The following is a 24,750-nucleotide window of genomic DNA, read 5'->3' on the forward strand; positions in this document are numbered from 1 at the left end:
TCAAGATTGTGTCTCTCTTGATATTAAAATTCTGATGTTAAAATTTTAAAATGCATTTCTATATGCATTTTAACATCAGCTTATCAATCTTTGCACGTAACATTGTTGCATTTACTTATTTTTGTATTTTTTTATAACCTACTTTTTTCACTTTTACCTGATCATGTCAATAAATACACTTCTGAGTTTTGTTTTGTTTTGTTTTATTTTTTCTTTAGGCACTGGACATTGAACCTAGGGGAGCCTTGTCACTGAGCTATATCCCAAGCCCTTTTCATTTTGAGACAGGGTCTCACCAAGATGCTGAGGGTCTCACTCAGTTGCTGAGACTGGCCCGAACTTGTGTTTCTCCTGCCTCAGCTTCATGAGTCACTGTGATTACAGGCATGTGCCACTGTGCCATGCTCTGTTATTTTTTTTTTTTTTTAAGATTTTTTTAAAAGATGGATGCAATGGGTGGCTGGGGTGTGGCTCAGCAGTAAAGCACTGGCCTTCCACGTATGAGGCACTGAGTTAGATCCCCAGGACCACGTAAAAGCAAATCAGCAAAATACAGATGCTGCGTCCATGTACAACTAAAAATTTTTTTAAAAAATGGATGTGATATCTTTACTTTATTTGTTTTATTTATTTTTTTATGTGGTGCTGAGGATTGAACCCAGTGCCTCACGTGTGCAAGGCGAGCACTCTAATGCTGAGCTATAACCGCAGTCCCAAGCTCTGTTATGTTTTTAATAATGTATACTGTTATATTGTTGTTTACAACATTTTCCACTTACAGACAGCAACATAATGAAGATCCTTAATTATATTATTCTTTTATGAACCTCCATGATTATTTCCTTAAGAAATCTTAAGCATTTATTTACTACAATTATTGGGTATGATTAATCTTTGTGTTGTGGAAGAATTAAGATGAATAAAACAATCACCCCTGACCTCCAATTTATAGTCCAAGGATATTATATATATATATAAAAAGGATATTTATAGTGGATTATAATTATGTATAAAATGCGAGATTCTTAAAATCATGAACTCTGAAAGCAGAGTGCCTGAGTTTGAAAATCTTATTTTTCCACTTGCTAAGTATATAACTTTGAACAGTTATTTTCCTTTTTAAGTTCCAAGCCCCTATATTTTCAGGAAAAGAAGAAGGGGGTAGAGTAATTCTCATAATTACTTATAAGTTTAAGTGAAGAAATAGGTTAGACACTGACAAAGTCTAACATAAGATAGGTCAATTGAGTGTTGGCTATTATTATAATAATGGTTATTTCTAGAAAAATAAGGGCTATAAGTGGGTCCTGATAATATATTTTGTATTCTTTTTAAATTTCATTGTTTGTTATCCTTCTGTTCTAACATTGTCTGACTAATAAGAGACTGCACATATGTATATTAATGAGTGAATAAATAAGTATAAATGTGTTCTACATAAACTGGTTTGTGAGTTGAAAATTTTAATTTTCTGATTTCAGGTTTGAAAGATTAGAAGTTCTTGCTGTATTTGCCTCCACAGTCTTGGCACAGTTGGGAGCCCTCTTTATTTTAAAAGAAAGGTACATTTGTATAATCCATTACTTTTTTTCCTGGTACTGAGGATTGAACCCAGGGGCACTCTACCACCAAACTATACTCCTAGATTTTTATTTTTAAGACAGGGTCTCACAAAGTTGTTGAGGCTGACCTTGAACTTGCAATCCTCCTGCTTCAGCCTCCTGAGTTATTGGAATTATAAGCATGTACCACTGGGATGGCTGTCTGTTATTCTAAATCCTACCTATGTCACCTTTGAGAACATGAAAGAATCCATTGAGACACATTTAGTTTAAAGGATATGCAAATTAAGACAAGAAGTGCTTGAAATGCTTAATACTACAATTTCTTCTTCTTTTTTTTTTTTTTTTTTTTTAATATTTATTTATTTTTAGTTTTTGGCAGACACAACATCTTTGTTTGTATGTGGTGCTGAGGATCGAACCCGGGTCGCACGCATGCCAGGCAAGCGTGCTACCGCTTGAGCCACATCCCCAGCCCCAATTTCTTCTTCTTTGAGACTTTTTTCCATTGTTTTTTTTAGTTTCTGTATTTCTTCATTGTTACTAAATTCAGTCATGGCGAGAATTAATAAAAGAAAGAGATTCAGTCAAACATTTCTTTTTTTTTTTTAGAGATAGGATCGGTTGCTTAGTTCCTTCCTTGCTTTTGCTGAGGGTGGCTTTGAACTCACACTCTTTTTGCCTCAGTCTTCCAAGCAACACCATACTCAGCTAGTCAAACATTTCTTTCTTTCTTTTTTTTTTTTTTTTAATGTGGTGCTGGGACCAAACTCAGTGTCTCATGCATGCTAGGCAAGCATTCTACCACTGAGCCACAATCCCACCTTAGTCAAACATTTCTTGATGTTTATTACAAACCTATTGAATGGATTGGTAGAGAAAGATTGACATTACATATTAAGGATAATTTGTGAGTCTCTGTGCTACAACACTGCTCACAATAGTTGATGATAATGTTAAAAGATTGTGAAGCTGGGCACGGTGGTGCACACCTGTAATCCCAGTCACTTGGGAGGCTGAGGCAGGAGGATTGCAAGTTCAAAGCCAGCCTCAGTAATTTAGCAAGGCCCTGAGACAAATATGATTCAAAATTTTAAAAAATGTTTTTAAAAAAGGGCTGGGGATGTGGTTAACTGCCCCTAGGTACTACTACTACTACTACTACTACTATTACTACTAATAATAATAATAATAATAAAAGATACTATGAACTTTAAGGTGTACTACTTATATATTCAATATAGCTTTTTAGTTCTATAATTTATAGGACTTATTTAATAAATTTTTCTTTCTTTTAGTGCAGAACGCTTTTTGGAGCAGCCCGAGATCCACACGTAAGACTTTATTGTTTACATAATATATATAATCTACTATTAAGTTTGATTACAATGATGTATTATTCAATAACAGTTACATTATCTAGTATCAGTAGTTTAGGGTGTGACAATATACATTTTCACAGGCATTTGAAAAACAAAATCCCACGACTCTTACTTTTCACCCTTGACCTTATTCTTCCCAAGCCCTAGATGTTTTAATACTACAGGAAGGTGTGTCTGTTTGGTTTCATATCCTTTATTATTTACAGATTCAAGTCAGCACACTAAGCCGGTTCTCTCTAGTCTTCTGTAAGTTCAAATATGACCACCTAAATTTGTACTTAATCACCTATATAGTTGCCAACTGTATGGGCCTTACTTATTCTGATCAATTAACTCAAATGTTTGATTTGTCCATGTATTGTAAACCAAATACCATTAGTATTTACATAAATTACAATATTTATATAAATATTAATTATATTTAAAAAATATATTGTTGGGCCAGGCATGGTAGCACACGCCTGTAATTCCAGCAGCTTCGGAGTTGAGGCAGAAGGATTGAGAGTTCAAAGCCAGCCTCAGTAACAGTGAGGTGCTAAGCAACTCAGCAAAACCCTGTCTCCAAATAAAATACAAAATAGGGCTGGTGATGGTGGCTCAGTGGCCGAGTGCCTCTGAATTCAATCCCCAGTACCAAAAAAATTTTAAAAGTTAAAAAAAAATATTGTTACTTCTGATTCCTTTTATGTCCTAGGTAAGATAGTAGACAGGACATGGATTATGTAGGCATATTCAGATTTTGGCTCCAGAAATACCAAACCACTGAAGCAGACCATTCTTATCTTGCCTTCTCTTAGTCTTTTTACACTCTGAAACTGTAAATTAATATTTCCAAGAAAAATAAAGGTGAATATGTTACTGTTGTTCTTTTTAGGGGAAGATTATTAGTTGGTACTTTTGTGGCTCTTTCTTTCAACCTGTTCACCATGCTTTCTATTCGGAATAAACCATTTTCTTATGTCTCTGAAGGTATGTTTTTTATTTACTATTAATTTTAAAAATCCAAATAATTTCTCATTAAAACAGGTCTTTTCTTTGTTTCATTAACTCTTAAATCAACAAGAAAGTATATTCTGAAGAGAAGGGAGAATTACCTCAAAGGTTCTCAAGTCTTCTTCAAGCAATCATCAAACAAAATCTTGGGCTGGGGTTGTGAATCAGTGGTAGAGCACTTGCCTCGCATGTGTGAGGCACTGGGTTTGATTCTCAGCATCGCATATAAATAAATGAATAAAATAAAGGTCCATCAACAACTAACAAAAAATTTTAAAAAAACACAAAACCTCAGTAGCTTAAGCTTTAAAATAAAGTATTATTTAAAAAAGTATTATTTTAAAAAGTATTATTTAAAAATAGAACTGATGTATGTATTAAATGTTATGTGATGAAAAATTACATTTACCAAATACTCTGAGATTTTAGATGTGTAATCTACCTAAGAAAAATCTATTGTACGTCTTTTTAGGAAGCATTATACTTAGAATAGTTGGTGTGCTAATTGGAAACAATTGTATTTTGTAAAGAAATAAGTTCTAAGAATTTTCCTTTGACATATATTTCAAAGTAGCACAGAATTATTTCTTTTGAAATATTCTTTTATTTTGAAGTTTTTACAAGTTCAGATTGGTTTTTCACTTTAGTAGTGCTAATTATTGGCAATTTTCAAAATTTTTCAAGTTTTGAAATTCTGCTAACCTGTAGTGTTAAACACTAAGTGATGTAGTGAGGTCAAAACAAAAGCAGATATGTGGATCTGGAGGTATAGCTCAGTAGTAGAGCACTTGTCTAACATGCACAAGATCCAGGGTTCCATGCCCAGCACGAGGGGAAAAAAAAGTGCTTTGGCATACACCTTATGCTAGGGTCTCAGGAGGCTGAGACAGGAGGATCACAAGTTCCAGGCCAGCCTCAGCAACTTTTTGAGGCCCTATGCAACTTAGTGAGACCCTGTCTCAAAATAAGAAGGACTGGGGACCAAAAAAACAAACAAACAAACAAAAAAAAAACCCCACACTTTGAAGCATACAGAAGTAGATATAGACAGGAGTTTTTTTTTAGGTCTTTCTAACTTAAACAATGGGACAATCAAGAAAAGAAAGCAGCAAGGGTTGTGACTGTGGTAGAGCACTTGCCTAGCATGTGTGAGGCATTGAGTTTGATTCTCAGTACCACATATAAATAAATTAAGCCCATTGGCAACTAAAAAAAATAATAATAAAAAAATAAAGTTTTCTGAAAATGCCCATTCACATTTAAACAGCCTCGTGTTATGAAATTGTATTGTACACAATTTCATATTCAGAGATAACATCTGTTAACATTTCTATTTTATTCCTTTCACTTTTTCTCTTTGTACACATACAATTATTTTCCATACTTAAAATTGTACTCATTTGCAACTTTATGCCTGGCTGTTTTATTAACATTATATCTTAATATTGCTTAACTATGTCAGAACAGTATGTCTTCAGAATCTCATTAAATACTCTTTAAACAAGTGATTTTTGAGTACTTGCATAGTATTCTGTCTCCTAATTTTCATTTTATAAATAATTCTGTAATCACCTTTCTATATCATATTCCTGGACTGCATTTCTATTTTTTCCTTTAGGATAAATTCCCAAAGAAGTAACTATGAACTAGATTAAAAATAAAAATTTTTTTAACAGTTCTGGAAATTGAACTCAGGGCCTTGTGCATGCCTCGCAAGCACTCTATCACTAAGCTACACCCCTAGTTCATAGTTTTTTTAAAAGGCTTTGATACATATAACCAAATTTACTTGTAAAAAGGTTATCTACGTTTTATTTTCACTAGGTGGAAATGCAGTTTCCCATAAATTTGGGGAGTAGGATTTTCTTTTGTAATTTTATGCAGTCACTGTTTTGAACTTACTTTTAAAAGGATGAAAAGTATTTCTAGAAGCAGTTTATTCTTCTATATAGATAACAAGTATTTTCTTCTTAAAGCTGCTAGTACAAGTTGGCTTCAAGAGCATGTTGCAGATCTTAGTCGAAGGTAAGATGGCATCAAGTTTCATGATATCCATAATTTTTTTAAATATTCACAAGAAATTCATCTATCAGGGCTGGGGTTGTGGCTCAGTGGTAGAGTGCTTGCCTAGCATGTGTGAGGCACTAGGTTCTATCCTCAGCACGTCCTAAATGTAAAATAAAGATATTGTGTCCACCTAAAACTAAAATAAATAAATTAATTAATTAATTAAAAAAAGAAATACATCTATCATGGGGACTTAACATTATTTATTGCTAAGATTAAAGCATGAATCTCACATATTTGATTCTCCCTTTTCTTTTTATTTGATTATATAGAAGTTTTGTTTCCAAATCCTTTGTGTTTTCTTTACGAGGTATATTATTTGAACTAAAATATAAGTTATCAATCTGGGTACAGTGGTGTATGCCTATAGTCCCAGGGACTCAGGAGGGTGAGGCCAGAGGATCACAAGTTTGAGGCCAGCCTTAGCAACTTAGCAGAACCCTCAGCAACCTTGTAAGACTGTGTCTCAATAAAATAAAAAGGACTGGAGATGTAATATAGTTCAGTGCTGAAGCACCCCAGTACCCTCCCTGAAGAAATATCATAAAATACAAGTTATTTTTTACAAGGTTTTCATCAGTATTATATGAATTTTGCTAATGAATACTCTGTTTTTTCATAGCTTGTGTGGAATTATTCCGGGACTTAGCAGTATCTTCCTTCCCCGAATGAATCCGTTTGTTTTGATTGATCTTGCTGGAGCATTTGCTCTTTGTATTACATACATGCTAATTGAAATTAAGTAAGTATTTTTTTATTGCCATCAAGTGTTTAGATTCCAGGGCCTGGCATTTAAGAGCATGTGCAGGATGGATTGGAGTCAGGTTTCTAGCATTTTTGCTAATGACCTGTGTAACTATGGTCAAGTCTTGTCATCAAGTGTCTTCATCTGAAAAATTAAGGCAATTGGGCTCAATAAGTATTTCTCACAACAATCTATAATGCAGACTGGAAAACGATTTAAATTCCCCACTGCTGACCTGATGAGTGAACAGAAGAGGACAGTAAGAGAGATCTAAGCTACAGCTGCTATTGCTGAGAGAGGGAAAAGAGGAAGCAGGTGTGAAGCAATTTTTTTTAAAGCCTTTTAGGAAATAGATATTATGGCTCTTTTAACATTTTGACATAATTCTATGATTCTCTTGCCCTTTGAATATTGGTGTTTATTAGAATCTTTCCTAAATTGTATTATTCTTGTTTTTATGCTCTCCTAAAGCTGATCTACAATTACTTGTTTATACTTATTACCTCCAAGGATTTCAAGATCTTTATTTCTAGCCTAGATCTCTATTGAATTCCAGTAGGCTTATCTTCCTGGCTTCTGTTCATGTCTACCTCACTGGTTTCCCCTGTTGCTGAAGCTGCTTTTTCTTTTATTTCCCACCCTCAGTGAATACTATTATTTTCTATTCCAATAGATTGTTTTTTAAAAATTGTGTTAAAAGATGCACAACATAATGCATAACCATTTTGACATATACGGTTCAGTGGCTTTAAGTACATTCATATTTTTCTGCAGTCATCACAACTATTCATCTCCAGAACTTTTCATCATCCCTTCACTGAAAGTGTGTCCATTAAACAATAACTTCAGTCTTCCCCTACCCACTGTCCCTGGCAACCACCATTCTAGTTTGTGTTTCTGATTTTGATTACTCTTAACTACCTCATATAGATAGAATCATTCAGTATTTGTCTTTTTGTAAATGGCATATTTTACACAGTATAATGTTTTTAAGGTTCATTCATGTTGTAGCATGTGTCAGAATTTCCTCCCTTTTAAGTCTGAATAACATTTTGATGTGCATACCACATTTTGTTTTCCTCGTTCATCCATCAGTGGACATTTGTATTATTTCTATTTTTTTTTTTTTTTTTGGCTACAATAAATAATACCACTATGAAATAGGAATTCTTGGAAGTATATACTCAGAAATGGAATTGCTGGATCACATGGTATTTCTATATTTAATTTTTTCAAGGAAGTTCAATATATTGGGGGGTTTTTGTTTGTTTGTTTTATGTTTTTTGTGGTACTAGGTGAATTCTCAGTACATCTTCTGCCCTTTGTATTTTTTTATTTTTTTTTTTATGAGACGAAGTCTTGCTTAATTGCCAAGGCTGACCTCAAACTTGTGATCCTCCTGCCTTAGCCTCCCAAGTAGCTGGAATTACAGGCATGTACCACTTCACCCAGTCCAGTGTATTCTCAAATACCTGCTTTTCTTACCTTCTCCCCTTTCCCTCCTCGCCAAATAAGTTCTAATTGGTATCCAAGTCCTATTTAGTCTTTTCTTTATTTTTTACTGTCTTCTCTTTCCTATTCCTGACCCAATTAAGGCCTTTGTCATCATTACCTTGACTTAATTAGAATACTCTTCTAAACTTCTTTTTTTTTAATTTGTTCTTTTGTGTTATACATAACAATAGAATGTATTTTGACAAATCACACATACATGAAGTATAACTTTGCATTTTTGTGATTGTACATGATATGAAGTTACAGTCTTCTAGACTTCTAATTTTAATTTTCATCCATCACCTGTTATTGTTTATTTTACTACTAACATGATTATTCAGAATTGCTAATCTAGACATAATGTTTTTCCACCTTAAACTCCTCTCCTTTATATATTGGTAAAAATTCAAAGTTGTTACCAGGAACAGTGCTACACACCTATAAACCCAACAACTCTGGGAATGAGGTAGGAGGATCATAAAAGCCAGCCTGGGTAACTTAGCAGAACCCTGTCTCAAAATAAAAAGAGGAAAAAAGGCTGGGGATGTAGCTCAATAGTAGAGTATGATTCCATCCCCAGCACCACCACAATTTTTTTTTTTTTTTAATTTTAAAGTTGTTAGCATGGAGTCTTATACAGGCAAGCTCCTGCCAACCTATCTAGCCACCCATCTGCCTATACCACATCGTTCGTGGTTTCATTGCTATATCAGGGTTTTAATGCTCTTTCATATGCTGCTTTTACTGTTTTGAATATCTTCCCCCCTGCTTATTTTACTTGTCTTTGAAGACTCACCTCTTTTTTCATAATTAGACTTTCTGGATCATCCTCACCCCAGTAGCTGCATCATTCACTCCTCTGAACATCCATGACACCATGTAGAAACTTTTATTTTAATACACAAAGTACTTCATGTTTTTCATATGTGTATTCTTGCTCTTTCTAAGGTGGAGTTGCCTTATTTGTGTTTCTAGTCCCAGCATATAGCAAAAAGTTAAAAGGACAAGACCATCTTGTAACCATTGACATTTCATTTGTCTTCTTAATAGAATTTCAACAAAGTCTGAATTGTTCATGAGATGTTGTTCTTCATCCACAGTGTTGCTATAACAGACTCCGGAGAATTTTGAAGATTTTTTATCAAAACAATTATTGTTTACAGGAAAATTGATAGAATCATTGATGAACTCCATTAGTCTCTCTGTATCAGAAATTACTAGTTGAAGTTTTTTATTTGTGTATCTCAAGCAAATATATTTGAAATCTTTCTAGTTGACAAGTAGATTGAAATATATGTAGTGAGAAAATGCTTACATTTTTCTTATCCTTTCTCCGAATGAATTAGCACAATTATTCATTGTTTTTCTGCTGTAATTTAACAGGAAGGGACTCTAGATAGAAACTTTTTTTCTCCTTTAAGGTGCTCCTTTGTCAGTAGGGGCCATTTGTGATAAGAAAGATCCTCTTGCCTTAAATAATTAGTGGTCAGTAGATTGAATTGTGAGATGCCTAGTGAAGCATACATTTAAGATTTGGATTTTTTTTCTTTTTAGTAATTACTTTGCTGTGGACACTGCGTCTGCAATAGCCATTGCCCTGATGACATTCGGTACCATGTATCCTATGAGTGTGTACAGTGGAAAAGTGCTACTCCAGGTAAGGTTCTTGGAATATGCATGTTTACCCATGTTCTACCAATTGAAACTATGGTTGCTAAAAATTTTATAGGAAAAAAATGATTTATTATGAAAATTTTATTAACTAGAGGACTCTAATTAGCAATTAAGTCAAACAATACTTTCTGAAATCCATATAGTAAGAACCAGGTGGGATTTCATCAGTCCATAAAGTAGGCACAAATCCTCCTGTGCTTCTGTGACATGCAATCATGAACTTAAAAATTATTTGCCTCAGGTAATGTTTCCTTAAAAAAAAAAAAAAAATGGGGGGTTATCTTTTTTCCCTCAGTAAATAGGTCTTAGCTGTTATGTAATCTGGTTATGATTTTTTTTTATTTCCTGTCTTTGGATCATTGAAATGTAAATTTCAGATGTAAATATGGTGAATTTCTACTTTTTAAAACAGTAAAAACATTAAACAAGACCCAGACTAGAAAGGTGAACAGTTTCTTAGGGCTAGATAGGTATGTAAGCAATGGTCTTCCTTCTGTCTCTTACCTTCATGTCTTTTTCTTTTTCAATTTATGGGCAGTCACTCCATCTCTAAAAGCAGTAATAACAATAGGATAAGCCAGACACAGCTGTACTCCTAGCAAATTGAGAGCCTAGGCAAGAGGATCGCAATTTTAAAGTTAAGCCAGGCATGATGGTGCACACCTGTAATATCAGTGACTCATGCAGAAAGATTTCAGGTCCAAGGCCAGCTTCAGCAACTTAACAAGGCCCTAAGCAACTTAATGAGACACTGTCTCAAAATAAATAAAAAGGGCAGGGAATATAGATCAGTGATAACATGCCCTTGGGTTCAATTCCCAGTGCCAAAAAAAAAAAAAAAAAAAGACGAAGAAGAATTGCAGAGTCCTGTGCACTTACAAAATGTTACTTTTCAAACCATTTCTTGAAGACTTTTTATTGCTTGGTTGGTTCTTTGAGCTTTATTTGGTTCTAGCAATAGCAGCTTCTCTTCTTTGTGAGATAACATTATGAGTATGGACCAATTAGTGATGTTCTATTAGTGAGCCAGTTGAAACCTTACTTTTCTAAATCACAATAGGGCACATGTGAAAACCAAAGATGGGTTTAAAATTCATATGGAGGGGGCTGGGGCTATAGCTCAGTGGCAGAGCGCTTGCCTAGCATGTGTGAGGCACTGGATTCCATCCTCAGCACCACATAAAAATAAATAAAGATATCAAAATAAGACTAAAGAAAAAACTATGAGGTGATGGATATGCTAATTAAGTTTAAAAAAATCCATATGGAGGGATTTCAGGACCATGGTTACAAAATTATTTTTCTCCATAGGCTATTCATATTTTATTTTTTCCCCCAGACAACACCACCACATGTTATTGGTCAGTTGGATAAACTTATCAGAGAGGTAAGATGGAATGATAAATAAAATCATTTTAATTTATGTTAGGAATTAAAAGAGTGGGTACATACAATATTTTATTGAAACCTACCTAAAATCTTACTCTAGGAGAGTTTGTGTTCTTTGTAATAACAGAGTCAGAACATAGTAGCAAAAATGGAAAATAAATTGAGGAGTTGCTCAGTATGGAAGACAAATTCACTTTAAATAAGTGTGGAAGGTAATGACCTAAAGACCACCTGATTAATTTTATAAATGCTGTGATTTTTTTCTGACAATGTATTCAAATTTAGAATTTTGTAAACACAGAGTCTACATCTACCTGTTAATTACTTCACCTGACATCTTGATCTAGACTTTAGACTTTCTATTGTTATAAATTTCAGCCTGCTTCCTAATAAAGACATAAGATAGGTGAATTATCTTGGTACTATTCTAAACTCCTGGTTGTTGGTATCACAAAGGTCACTTCTTCCAACATAGCTGTCCACATGTCTCAGCTTGTGAAATTGACACTGGATATGCCTTCTATGCTACTGTACTTAAGCCACACATTTTATGTCTGGCCTTGGAATTTCCTGACAGCCCACATTCAAATAATATTTTGTGTTGTATGGAGATTTATTATAAGGAAATCCAGGGAAGGAATGATTGAGAAGATCAAAAAAAAAAAAAACTAATACACAAATGCTAAATATAAATATGTGCCATGTAGGTATAATTAAAAGAAGCATATGCTATTGAAGTGAGGGGAGAGTAAGACTTAGTAGTCATGATTTGACTCTAGAAGGATTGGGACAGTACTATGCAATCAAGAATGTTTATCTTGCCGAGCAAGGTGGTGTACACCTGTAATCTCAGCGGCTCCGAAGGCTGAGGCAGAAGATCGTGAGTTCAAAGCCAGCCTCAGCAAAAGTGAGATGCTAAGCAACTCAATGAAACCCTGTCTTTAAATAAAATACAAAATTGGGCTGGGGATGTGGCTCAGTGGTTGAGTGCTGCTGAGTTCAATCCCCTGTACCAAAAAAAAAGAATGGTGTCTTACTGGGTACAGTGGTGCATGCCTGTGATCCCAGTAACTTGGGAGGCTAAGGCAGAAGGGTTGTGAGTTCAAAGCCAGCCTCAATAACTTAGTGAGGCCCTAAGCAACTTAGTGAGAAAATTATATTCTCAAAATCAAATATAAAAAAGAGCTTGGAATATGGCTCAGTGGTTAAGTGTCCCTGGGTTCAATTCCTGATGCAAAAAAAAAAAGGTGTCTTGGGTGGCCTAGTACTTCTCTTGGCTGAGTGTCCTTGTGCAGGGCTCACCATAATATTCTAAGCTTAGATTAAGTCCATAATGCGACTGAAATGTGTTTCATATGTCAAATGCAGATAACTCTCATAACCTATTTCTGTTTTTGATTAGGTTTCTACCTTGGATGGAGTTTTAGAAGTCCGAAATGAACATTTTTGGACCCTAGGATTTGGCTCATTGGTATGTTTTCTACTTATTACTTAAAATATAATTTAAAACATAGTTTTTAATTTCTAAAACTGAAAAAGGGGTTTTTTTAGAATTTTTGTAGCGCTTTTGATTTCCATTTCAAATCCAAATTTGGATTCAGTTACCTACCTGAGATTAATTAATTAATTTTTATTAATTTTTATTAACTAATTATTTTTTTAACCTTCAAACTACTGCTGATCTTAATACTGGACTGTCCAGAAAAGACAAGTCCATAGTCAGTGTTCCCTTAATATGAGAATATTGCAAAAGTAAAAAATACAATTATGTCTTTTTAACCATAGTTCTAATTTTGTAGATTTTGCTGAGCATGTTAAAGAGTTGCAGTAACACAACTTGCTTCAACATAAAAGTCCATACTTCCTTTTGTCTTTTTGAACCCAGGCTCAACCCCTCAATCACTGAGCTACATCTCCAGTCACCACCCTACCCCACCCTCAATGATTTTTTTTTTTTTTTTTTTTTTTTTGAGACAGGATCTCAATAAGTGGTTCAGGCTGGCCTTGAACTTGGAATCTACCTGTCTCAGCCTCCCAAGTAGCTGAGATAACAGCAGGCACCACTATGCCCAGCTAAAATTCCATATTTTCTAATCCAGTTTGGACCTCAATACCAGAGAAATTTTATTATGGCATGGTTTCATTCCTGTGTCAGAATGACAAGAAAAATACAAAAACATATCCTCCCCCTAAAATTTAAATCACCCTATTATGTAGAGAAAACTGCTGTTGAAATTTTGGTGTTTATAGTTAAACTGGTTCTCCTTAGAAAATGAGACCATTCTATTTTATAATTTGCCCTTTTCACTGTTTTTTTGGTAGGATTTTTATTAAGGTATCTTTAAGGGGCTGGAGTTATGGCTCAGCGGTAGAGCACTTGCCTCACATGTGCAAGGCCCCGGGTTCGATCCTCAGCACCACATTAAATAAATAAATAAATAAAATAAAGTTATTGTGTCCAACTACAAAAAAAAAAAGAAAAAGGTATCTTTAAAACCCTGAAACCTGGTTATTTACATCCACAAACTTTGTGCTGCTAGCCAATATTTAGGAGACTGGGATTTAGTATTGGAGCAAGACAGCTAAAATTCTTACCCAGGCTTTTCCTTATAGTGTGGGGAGACAGTAGGAGGGAGTCCAGATTTCATTCAGTCTACTTATTATATCATAAAGTTTTCTATGTCCTTAAATACTCTTCTACAGTATAATTTTTAAAAAAGCAAAGTTGGTTTTATTTTTCTAACATGACAAATTCCAGAAGTGGGCAGATCAGAGCTGGTCCAACAATTCAGATTATCAACCAAATTTGTAATCTTTAGTGTCAGATTTATGCACTCAGTGGAAAAATAGCTGCGTCACCTCTGCCTCTACCCACTCTTCCCCTCTCTAGTCATTTCAGATATCTAAAACTTATTCTCTGATAAACTCTTCAGAAAGGGCTAATGAGAACAATATTTTTAAATGTTGAAAAGTTTGTAGACACTATACTTGAAAATCAGTTGGTTGGATATAAAATCACTAGTGCAGTTTGTTTTCTTGAGTTTCTTAAATACATTACCTCATCTACCTCTGGCATAAAGCACTGCTGGACAAATCCAAATGACAGTCTTATTGTTTTTCCTTGTATAGGTGACTATCTTTTTGCTTGGATGCCCTCCAGCTTTTTTTCTTTAAAGGGTCTAGGAGTATTGCTCAGTGGTAGAGCTTGTGCTTAACATGCCTAGGTTCCATCCTCAAAACTAAAATAGATAGATAGATGGATAGATAGATAGATAGATACATAGATACATAGATACATAGATCAGTAAGTAGGTAGGTAGATAGAAAGATCAATCTTGGTATTGCTCATTCTGTGTCAGTTATTTCAGGTATAGTGTATCCTCTGATGAATGCTATTTCAAAAATAATTTTAAACAATATTTTCTTTAAGTATAGTTCTTAATATGTGTTCTGTTTTCTTGCTTTGGTTTCCTTCTTCCAGAATTATGCATGTTGGGGCTTTGCCTTTCTTTCATATTTGTTATTTTCTCCAAAATCCTTATCATCTTTTAATTTTTTTTCAATTTAAAAATTTTTTCTTCTTTTTGACTTTTTTTTTCTTAAGGTATACTTACTTGTTTTTTCATTTCTTCTAGTATAATCTTCATTTCTGGAGTGATTTTGTTTTTCCTTGTATTTTAGTTGTCATCTCATTTCCACATTTTGTAATTCTGATTCATGTTCTTGTTTCATGCCTTTTGACTTATTTTGAAAAAGCAGGTAATAGTTTTTACCTCATTCATAGTTATTTTATTTATTTTTCATGTTGTGCTGAGGATTGAACCCAGTGCCTCACACATACTAGGCAAGCACTCTACCACTGAGTCGCAACCTTAGCCCTCATACTTATGTCTTTCCGATCATCTTTTATAATCTCTTTTACATTTTTTTTCTTATAGTAATTTTATGTGATTTTTGACCTTGATTCTTTTCTGTTGTCCATTTTTATGAGAAATTAGCTTTCCTGTGTTTTATAATTAGGACTGGTTTAAAATAGTCCATATAAAATCATGGGTTTGAGCTCCCTTTTTTGATGATTTTATAAAGTTTTGAACATTTTTGTTTTGTTGAGTTTTTTCCTCCTAACTATTCTACATCTGAATCTCCTTTATCCTTTGTCTCTGCTGGGCTACTCAATTGGATTCTCTTCCCAGTTGTTTCTACTTATTGTTGGGCTTTGTCCTAGAAGGGAGCTTTGCCTGGCTACTTGAGAGTTCTCGGGGCTCAGGCTCCTACAGCTCTTCAGACTTATGGCAGAGCCAGTGAACTCACCCAGGATTGAGATGTGTGAAGCCCCTCCTGGTTTCATCTACCTTTCTCAGATTGACTGTCCTAGATTTCTGTTAAGTGCCATTTAGCTGCTTCTGGGTTTTTAGGTCAGTCAGGTATCCTGTTACTTCCTCTTGTTCCTCCTGCACAGATTCTGATGTCTTGCAGGTTTTACCGCTTATATTTGTAACTTCATAGGGGTACCAATGTTATTAAGTTTGGTAGTTTTTTTGGTTTTGCTTTTGTTTTATTTTTAGTTGTAAATGGACACAAACACATTTATTTATTTATTTGTTTGTTTGTTTTTTATGGTGCAGAGGATCAGAGTCAGTGCCTCACACATGCTAGGCAATGCTTTTACTGCCAAGCCAACCACAGCCCTTAAATTTTTGTTTATTTTTTAAACATTTTTTTTTTAGTTGTGATGGACACAATATCTTATTTATTTGTTTGTTTGTTTGTTTGTTTGTTTCGTGGCACCGAGGATCAAACCCAGTGCCTCATGCATGCAAGGCAAGCACTAACCACTAAGTTACAACCCTAGCTCCCAGCCCTTAAGTTGTTTTGGCCGATGTTGTTCATAGATTTTCAGTTTTGTTGTCTTAGCTTTTCTTTTTTTTGCAAGGATATTTGGGGATTTCAAAAACCACTGCCATCTTCCAAGAATCCCAACATAATTTTTAGTAATTGCAGTTTTACATTATATACATATGCCATATTTTATTATATCAATCCCCAAATGGACATTTAGATGGTTTTCTATTTTTTCCTAAACAGGATGGGATGAACATTTGGTGGAATGATCTTTACACATATCTGTTATTATTCCTTAAGATTAATTTTTAGAAGTGATTTTTGTAAGAAAATAATCACATTTTTTGTGTTTTGGTGCCTTCTACCAACTTATATTCCTCCAGTTCTACAGCTCATTTTTAACCATTCTTTTAATTATACTGATCATATTAATAAATAAGTAGACAAATGTTTCTTAAGCTGGATGGCTTATGAACACAAAGAATATAGTCATCTAAACTATTCAGAATTTTATTATCTAGAAATCATACCTACCTACATAGTCCCTCAGTAAGACCCAGGAAATTAACAGGCTTTTAAGCTGCCTAAAATGTATGTAACAAAAACCTTAGATTAACACATGTAACAAACTCATAGGAAACTGTTCAAGCTCATATCCTGGAATGGTTTTTCATTTGTTTTGATTACTTTGCATTCCGTGTCAAACCACAAAATGATAGTGTCAAAGAGAGAATTACAGATGACTTGATTTATTTTTTTAATATTTATTTTTTAGTTGTAGTTGGACACAATATCTTTATTTCACTTATTTATTTTATGTGGTATTGAGGATTGAACCCAGGGTCTCGCACATGTGAGATGCGTGCTCTATTGCTGAGCCACAACCCCAGCCCAAAGATGACTTGATTTATATACATGGCCTGTCTTACCTAAAAGTAATTAACTACAAGTCATGTTAAAGGAATATAAGGGGTTTTTTTATGTTATGATTGACAATAGCTTTTGTATTAGTATTCTATAATTAATGTTCAAGTCATAGATTCACACACATTGTAATTAGATGCTAATTATGTATAGTTCATGTTTTGTAATAACTTTAAAAATTACTTTAAATCTGACTTTATCTACAAATCAACAAAGCATGTTTGCTGGACATTTTATTTAATTTTATTCATTACATATTTTTATTTGGCAAATAATAGCTATTAGAAAACTAAAAACTTGGGCTGGAGATGTGGCTCAAGTGGTAGCATGCTCGCCTGGAATGCGTGCGGGCCCAGGTTCGATCCTCAGCACCAAACAAAGATGTTGTGTCCGCCAAGTACTAAAAAATAAATATTAAAAAAAATTCTCTCTCTCTCTCCCTCTCTCTCTCACTCTTTCTTAAAAAAAAAAAAAATTCTCCCATGCTGCAGATTGTCTTTTAAAAAAAAGAAAAAAAAAGAAAACTAAAAACTTGTAACTTGTAAGTCACAAAGAATAAAAATCCTTAATAATTTTGCCATATAGAGATAATTGCTTTTCTTGATATTTTTCTGTTTGTAGTGTGTTTTAACCAAAATAGGATCATTGTTATACCTACATTTTATTATTTACTTGAAAAATATAATGCATGATAAACACCTTTTCAGGTTAATAAATGTAATGCCTATGGCTCTCTATCCTTCTAGAATCTAGGATGGAAACCTTGAGCTCATCTCAGATGAGTCCATATCCTTCATCTATTAGTACCAGGTGGTATCAGGTCTTCTCACTTCTACCTCTGGAGTGTGACTAATCCATCTGTTCCTCTCTGATACCACTATTTTTGTTGTAGCTCAGCTCCCCTCATTTCAAACCTAGACTATTGCAGTCATTTCCTACCTGGTTACCAGTCATCCATACCTACATTTTTTCCAAACTCAGATTATTTCACTTCTATTTGAATGCTATTAAATCAGAACTTCTTTATCATTTTTAGAGCCATGTATTAGCCTAACTTTTTAATGTATTACCTACATATCTTCCCCCCTTCTCTTTTCTTCTTTTCTTTTTTAAAAATGTTTTATATTTGTAGATGGACAGAATGCCTTTATCTTATTTATTTTTATGTGATGCTAAGGATTGAACCCATTCCTCACATGCTAGGCAAGTGCTCTGCCACTGAGCTGCAGCCCCAGCCCCTTCTCTTTCTTCTTATCGTTCCTTCTTCTGCCCCTCAAAATGTTTGTACTTCTTTATATATTAGTATAAATTACAATATTGCTTATTCTTAATAGGTATGCCATGTATTTTAATTGCTCTTCCTTCAGCACCAAATTCCTTTCTCCACTTTTTGAAATTCCATTTAATCATCGGTCCTAGGTCAAATGCAGTCTTCTTTCGAAGTCTTCTCCAGTTGGAATTAATACTTACCTGTTGTTCCCATCCACCATGTTTTCATATACTTTATTTTTTTCTGCCATGTGTTTTAACTTATACCTATCTTTGTCTTAACTGAATTTTTTATATTTTAAATAGTCAGAAATTATTTCTTCAACTTTTACATTAATAATTATCAGTAAGTAGTCTTCCAGAAATAGCAAGACATTATGCTTTCTCTTATTTTAAAGAATTTTCCAAGAACTGACCAAATCATAAGTAAATTGTTTATTTCTAATGGAATTTTCAGTAATATAATTCTAAGTGTTCTCTTATGATTTTGCCCCTTTTAGGCTGGATCAGTGCATGTAAGAATTCGACGAGATGCAAATGAACAAATGGTTCTTGCTCATGTCACCAACAGGCTGTATACTCTTGTATCTACTTTGACTGTTCAAATTTTCAAGGATGATTGGATCAGGCCGGCCTTACTGTCTGGGCCTGTTGCAGCCAATGTCCTAAACTTTTCAGACCATCACATAATTCCAATGCCTCTTTTAAAGAGTACTGATGATTCTAACCCTGTCACATCAACTCCAGCTAAACATAGTAGTCCACCTCCAGAATTTTCGTTTAATACCCCTGGAAAAAATGTGAGCCCTGTTATTCTTCTAAACACACAAACAAGGCCCTATGGTTTGGGTCTTAATCATGGACATACACCCTATAGCAGTATGCTTAATCAAGGACTTGGAGTTCCAGGAATGGGAGCCACCCAAGGATTCAGGACTGGTTTTACAAATATACCAAGTAGATATGGAAATAACAATAGAATTGGACAACCAAGACCATGATGTACTCTAACTTATTTTTATGAAGAATATTGACTCCTAGGCTTCCAATATATTTAGTAATTCAACTTTGCATCGACTGTTCAATCATTTACACGAAATGTTAGAGAATAGTAGGCTGTTCACATTTCATGAAACCTATAAACTATATTTTTGTAAAATGTTTTGTGGCAGTGAGATCCTTGTAAATGTTATAGTCTTTAAATAGACTTCCTTTAGAAAGTGTGTTTCTCTAAATTTGAATTTTGCTATTCTTGGTTTTGTAGCTGACTGCAATGTGATACGACCCTACCTTTATAAGAGAGCCACTTCATGGAGTGGATCTATCACTTTACTAAGAAGACAATATTTTCTTTAGTAAAATTTATAAACATGCTTCTTAAATAATATACATTTTAGGAAAGGACAAAAATGCCATTTGAAAAGTAAAAGGCTCTTTTATAGCTTTTCCAAACTTACTTGCTACATTTTTTCTTTGAGGTCTTCCTGAATTATATCTTATAAAGTAAGCAAAAATTTTTATCAGAAATTTTGGGGTACATTCTACTATGTAGCACAATTTAAATTTTTGAATCCAGAGTTTTGTTAAAGTTTTTCTTTTCATTTATGAGTTTTAACACATTTGTAAATAATCCATAGTGCCCAGTGTTGTAATTGGTTCAGTGAATATCAAACCTTTGGTGAAATGCAGTGAAAGAATCACAGTTTTCTATATTATATTTAATCAAATACTGACATAATATTTATCTCTTTAACAAATTTTAATTGGTTAACTTTTAAATTTCTCATTTTATTAACAAAATATGTCAAACATGTTACTCCAAATATTTGAAATTCCAGACATAATATGGAATTTGATATCTTTTCAAATTTGCCTAAGGAATCTGACTATATATTATATCATTTTGTAGAAGTATAATGGAACTTCAATTATAGAATACAGTAAGTATTGTCAAGTCTGCAGTGAGCAGTTTCTGGCTTTTTTTGTTTTACTTTGTTAAAGATAGTGAATTGTTAACTGTGATGAACAGTGTGAGAATCATGTAAATTATATAATTTTTTTTGGTTATTTTCCAAATGCAGATTTTAGACTTTCCAATGTGGCCATTATTTCTTTCAAAAAGTATAACAAGTAGCACTCACACATTACCTGCAAGGCTTCTTTTTGTTTTGTTTTATTATGTGTTCTATAATTGTGGTTTTGAAAAAGTATTTTGAGAATAGATTAAAGTTTTCTGGAATCCAGAGCTGGAGATTTATAACTTTCCCAGATATCAACCAGCTATATAGACAAGAATTTTGTTTTAGTAGAATTTGCAACAATTTCTTCAGTCAACTTATTCTCTTTGAAGGACAACACTTCAAAATCCTTTCTTTACAGTGGAATCGCAGACATTCAAGAAACCATCTCTGTCAAGCAGAATTGTAGTCATTTGTGGTATATAAGTTAGCATGTTCTAAATACCTTTTGCTTAGTGAAGAGTGATTCATTGTCTTTGACATCTGCAACCCTGTTTGGCCACTTGACCCAATGAAGAAAAAGAGCCCAGACTACCTTGACTACTGGAGTAAATGAAAGCTTGTAAAATGTCATGAGGCAACCTTTTCTTGTCCTTTTTCGGATGTTCTCCAACTATTTCTACGCCTATTGGTCTCCTGTTACTGGGTGATTTTTCCTCCACTGACCTCATCTAACTGTGAATTGAGGTCATGAAATCTGAAGTACTGCCATGTGCTGAGTGATAATTAAGAGGTATTTGCTGGGACTTGGGGTTGTAGCTCGGTACTTGAGTGCTTGCCTAGCATGCACAGGCCCTGGGTTTGATCCCTAACACTGCAAAACAAAAAATATGTGCTACTACCCCATACATGTCTTCTCCATCCCCATGGGATTTTAAAAAGTGTTCAGTTACCAACCACAGCTCTGTGTGAGGTTCTAGGCGTGCTTCCTCAACACTCGTTCAGAGGCAGCACCTGCACAGCTGTCCCACCAAAGGTGCTTTAATACCTGTACTACTTGAGAAAGGACACTCAGTGACCTGTGGGTTGTGAAGGAACTGGCCCCTCTTGCTGAAAATCAGTAATGCCAGTGGTTGCAGGTGATGTTGGCCTGTGTGTTATTAGAAGTGACGTCTTAGTTGCCAAGCTCCAAGAAACATGACCAGCACAAGCTGTATAGAGCAGCCTTACTGGTAAATCCTATCACAGAACCACTGGAAGCTAGACAAAGAAGGAAAAATCATTTCAGTGCTTGACCCATGGTTTGTAATCAAGCTCAATGGAATGTGATTAACCCTGTTTTTAAAAATCAATGTATTATGGAAAACACTAGCTAGGAGGCAAGATGCTATGTCAGTAGTTTGTAACTAGGGTCAAGTTAGTCATTTAACTTCTCTGAGCTTTCTTATTTGTAAAATTAGGGAGAGCAGTGAATTTGTTTATTTGTAAAATAACACCTCAAAAACTTTATGACTAAATCTGCAGAATATGTGCCCAATTACTAAACAAATTTTGTGCCCAGAATTTCTGTCTAGTGACTACCTCAACATACAGGCCAAGTGTTGCCTACACCAACACCCACACCATTAATTTGAGGTGCCATGAAAACGAAAGGTGAATCACAGGCTAATACCACTTACATTTTGTTTTTCAGATTTGCCTCGACTTAAATCTGTGTAGATTAGAAAGATTTTTCTTAGACTTTTTTCTTTGTGGGGGAGGTAGAAAAAATTAGGGCAGGGTATTCTTTGCTTCTGTGGGGTACAAAAGAATGAGATACATTTTTCCTTTCTTAGTTTTTGAAATCACAGTTGGAATTACATACAATGAATATACCAGCTACTGGGAGAAGACCTAATTTTCAAGTCTCTGATTTAGCTGCTTGTAAATTACCAGTTTTTGTTTGACTCAAGAACGCTGCTCTTTTTTGGGAGTCTGATCTGCTTCTAAATAAGAAAGTGCTTTTTACATTCCACGTTGTTTGATTTATATTGTTTGAATTAAAGAGCATATATGAAGTTTTAGATAATTTTGGTTTGTTTATTTAATAGATATTTATCGGTAATTTAAATATCATATTTGGAAAAATTTGTTGAGTTTCTTACATACTCAGCACTGTACTAAATAAATATGCACACAATATATCAATTTTTGTGACCCAGTATTCCTGGGGCTTAGAGTAACCCAAATATGAACAAGACTTCTTCAAGTTGCTGATAATACCATTTGGAGGGATGAGACACAAAACTTTCATGTTACAAATTAAACTCCCTTCCACTTCCTCATCGTCTTTGGCTCCTTTTGCAAGAATTTTAAACCATCAAGCTGAAAATAAAGGATCTAAATTTTCATTGGCTTAGGGTACCCTTTATTTAAGCAATTACTAGTTTAAAAGCACCTTTAATAACACTGACATCATCATCATCAAATTGCCATCCAATAAGCCTAGCTTCTTGCAAAAAAGTTAACTTGGATAACACATGGCTAAGTTTTCTGACTAATGCTGCATCTGGTAAAAATCCTTCAGTACTGAAGTCAAAAAATACTAATTGCTTAAGATTCTCAAATACACTCATGAAGGCAAGCCATCCATCACTGCTCACACAATTTCCTGCCAAATCCAACTGCTGGAAGTTTTTCAGAGTCGTCTTTTCAAAAAAAGCACCTGGATAAAGAAATAAATATGTTAATTGAAAGAAACCCGATTTTTAAAAAGATATATGTGTGTGTGTGTGTATTTTTTTTTTCTGTATACATATAAGTTTTCCATTTTGAAGTGACTATGATTGTACCAGGGTTGTTATGGTTTGGATCTGGAACATCCCCTAAAGCACGTGTTAGGCAATGCAGCAGTGTTCAGAGAAGATTGGATTGTGAGGGCTCTGACCTCACTGATGGATCAATTCGTCTGATGAACTAATAATCTAAATGGACTACTGGGAGGGCAGGTGGAGCATGGCTGGCAGACGAAGGTCACTGGGGTATGACCTTGGGGATATCCCAAGGTATCTGTCCCTGTTGCGCTCTACTTCCCAGCTGCGCTGAGCTGCGTAATTTTTCTCGGCCACACCCTTCTGCCATGATATTCTGTCTCACCTCAGGCTGGGAGCAATGGAGTAAGCTGACCATGCACTCTGAAACAAGAGCCAAAATAAACTTCCTCCTCTAAGTTGTTCTTGTTGTGTATTTTGGTCACAAGGACCAAAAGGTAACTAACACAGCTGTGCTTCAGAAAAAAATTAGAATTCTATAGATAGATTGTGAATATATCCCATTATATTTACAAATTTTATCTTTCCTAAAGTGTAAATGAGAACTTTTAAGTAGTAAACAAATATAAATGAATCATATATTTTTCCCTTTTCCTGACTCTTCCAGGAAATGGAACTTGGCTTATATTTTGAAGTTTGAGATTCTATTAAATATTCAGGACTTATTTTGACACCGGAGTCAGTTAGGCAATAGTAGGTCATTTTTTTCTTTGATGAAGTAAACATCTAACTATTGTTATCTTTGGGCATGCAGTGTTCCTAATTGTAAATCTGAGTAATCATGAGCTTCCGTCATCATCTAAAGATGGGTGCTTTTATTGGTTTTTTACCTTCTCTGGCCTCTTCAGGAAATTCCTCCATTCCTTGCATAATAGGGCACCGGAAAGTACCTCCTATACTAGGAAGGAAGAAATCTTGTCCTGCTAATACATAGAGATCAGCAGGCTTTTTTAGTGTTTATGCTTTATTCCTATATTACCAGTTTAGATGCTGTCTTTCAGGTCATATTCCACCATGCAAATTGACCAACATAAAACATCAGGAGTTCATAGAAACCCTTTATGAATTGTGCGCGTTAGGTCTTGCACAGTGTTACCCCTACTTCTTTCATGGCCTTTTCTGGGAGACTAAGTTCATTCTGATGTGTAGGTTGGAAAGTCTGGCACACTGAACAAGGAAACTCTATTTTTTGTTATGTTTATAGTCTGGACTATCAACACAAATTGCAGAAGATTTGTATGCTTGTTCTGTCAATCCACATTACTCTACTTGTTCCAGCCTATCTTAGTTCTGTACCTCATCCTGCTTTGAGCACAGAGGTTATGTATTAAGCTTACATTGCTTGAGAGGATGCATGTTATTAGATAACATTACAGTCTTACAAAAATGAGTGTGCAAGGTTCAGTTTGGATTACAAATAGGAAGAGGTATTTCCTGGAAAAGAATTTTTAAAACTCCCTTGCCAGGGCTGGAGTAGTGGCCCAGTGGTAGAGCACTTGCCTGGCATGGATGAGGCCCTGGGTTCAAACCTCAGCACTGCATATAAATAAAAGATCCATGGACAATTAAAAAAAATTTAAGTCTCTTTCTATTGTCTTGGTGCCAAAGACTACTATTTCCCACAGACATATGACAAAGGAG

At 34.5% G+C, this 24,750-nt stretch overlaps 2 protein-coding genes across 7 annotated transcripts in view; one reads left to right on the plus strand and one right to left on the minus strand.

Annotated features, from left to right (window-relative positions):
* Positions 1-19,412, plus strand: part of Slc30a6 (solute carrier family 30 member 6) — a 42,888-nt gene extending 23,476 nt beyond the window's left edge. For 3 of the 4 annotated variants that reach the window (XM_076832568.1, XM_076832570.1, XM_076832571.1), the window contains 9 exons: positions 1,482-1,562; positions 2,861-2,896; positions 3,819-3,913; positions 5,914-5,962; positions 6,627-6,746; positions 9,798-9,900; positions 11,257-11,304; positions 12,709-12,777; positions 18,842-19,412. In XM_076832568.1, coding sequence (XP_076688683.1) covers positions 1,482-1,562; positions 2,861-2,896; positions 3,819-3,913; positions 5,914-5,962; positions 6,627-6,746; positions 9,798-9,900; positions 11,257-11,304; positions 12,709-12,777; positions 18,842-19,342 — 1,102 coding nt within the window. In that variant the 3' untranslated portion in view covers positions 19,343-19,412. The remainder of the gene's footprint in view (positions 1-1,481; positions 1,563-2,860; positions 2,897-3,818; positions 3,914-5,913; positions 5,963-6,626; positions 6,747-9,797; positions 9,901-11,256; positions 11,305-12,708; positions 12,778-18,841) is intronic. The other variant, XM_076832569.1, reaches the window with a different exon arrangement.
* A 2,989-nt stretch (positions 19,413-22,401) lies between these two features.
* Positions 22,402-24,750, minus strand: part of Nlrc4 (NLR family CARD domain containing 4) — a 39,558-nt gene continuing 37,209 nt past the window's right edge. For all 3 annotated transcript variants that reach the window (XM_076833132.2, XM_076833135.2, XM_076833134.2), the window contains exon 9: positions 22,402-23,003. In XM_076833132.2, coding sequence (XP_076689247.1) covers positions 22,711-23,003 — 293 coding nt within the window. In that variant the 3' untranslated portion in view covers positions 22,402-22,710. The remainder of the gene's footprint in view (positions 23,004-24,750) is intronic.

The sequence above is a fragment of the Callospermophilus lateralis genome, chromosome 14 (assembly GCF_048772815.1).
Source record: "Callospermophilus lateralis isolate mCalLat2 chromosome 14, mCalLat2.hap1, whole genome shotgun sequence".
In the NCBI taxonomy this organism is placed as follows: domain Eukaryota; kingdom Metazoa; phylum Chordata; class Mammalia; order Rodentia; family Sciuridae; genus Callospermophilus; species Callospermophilus lateralis.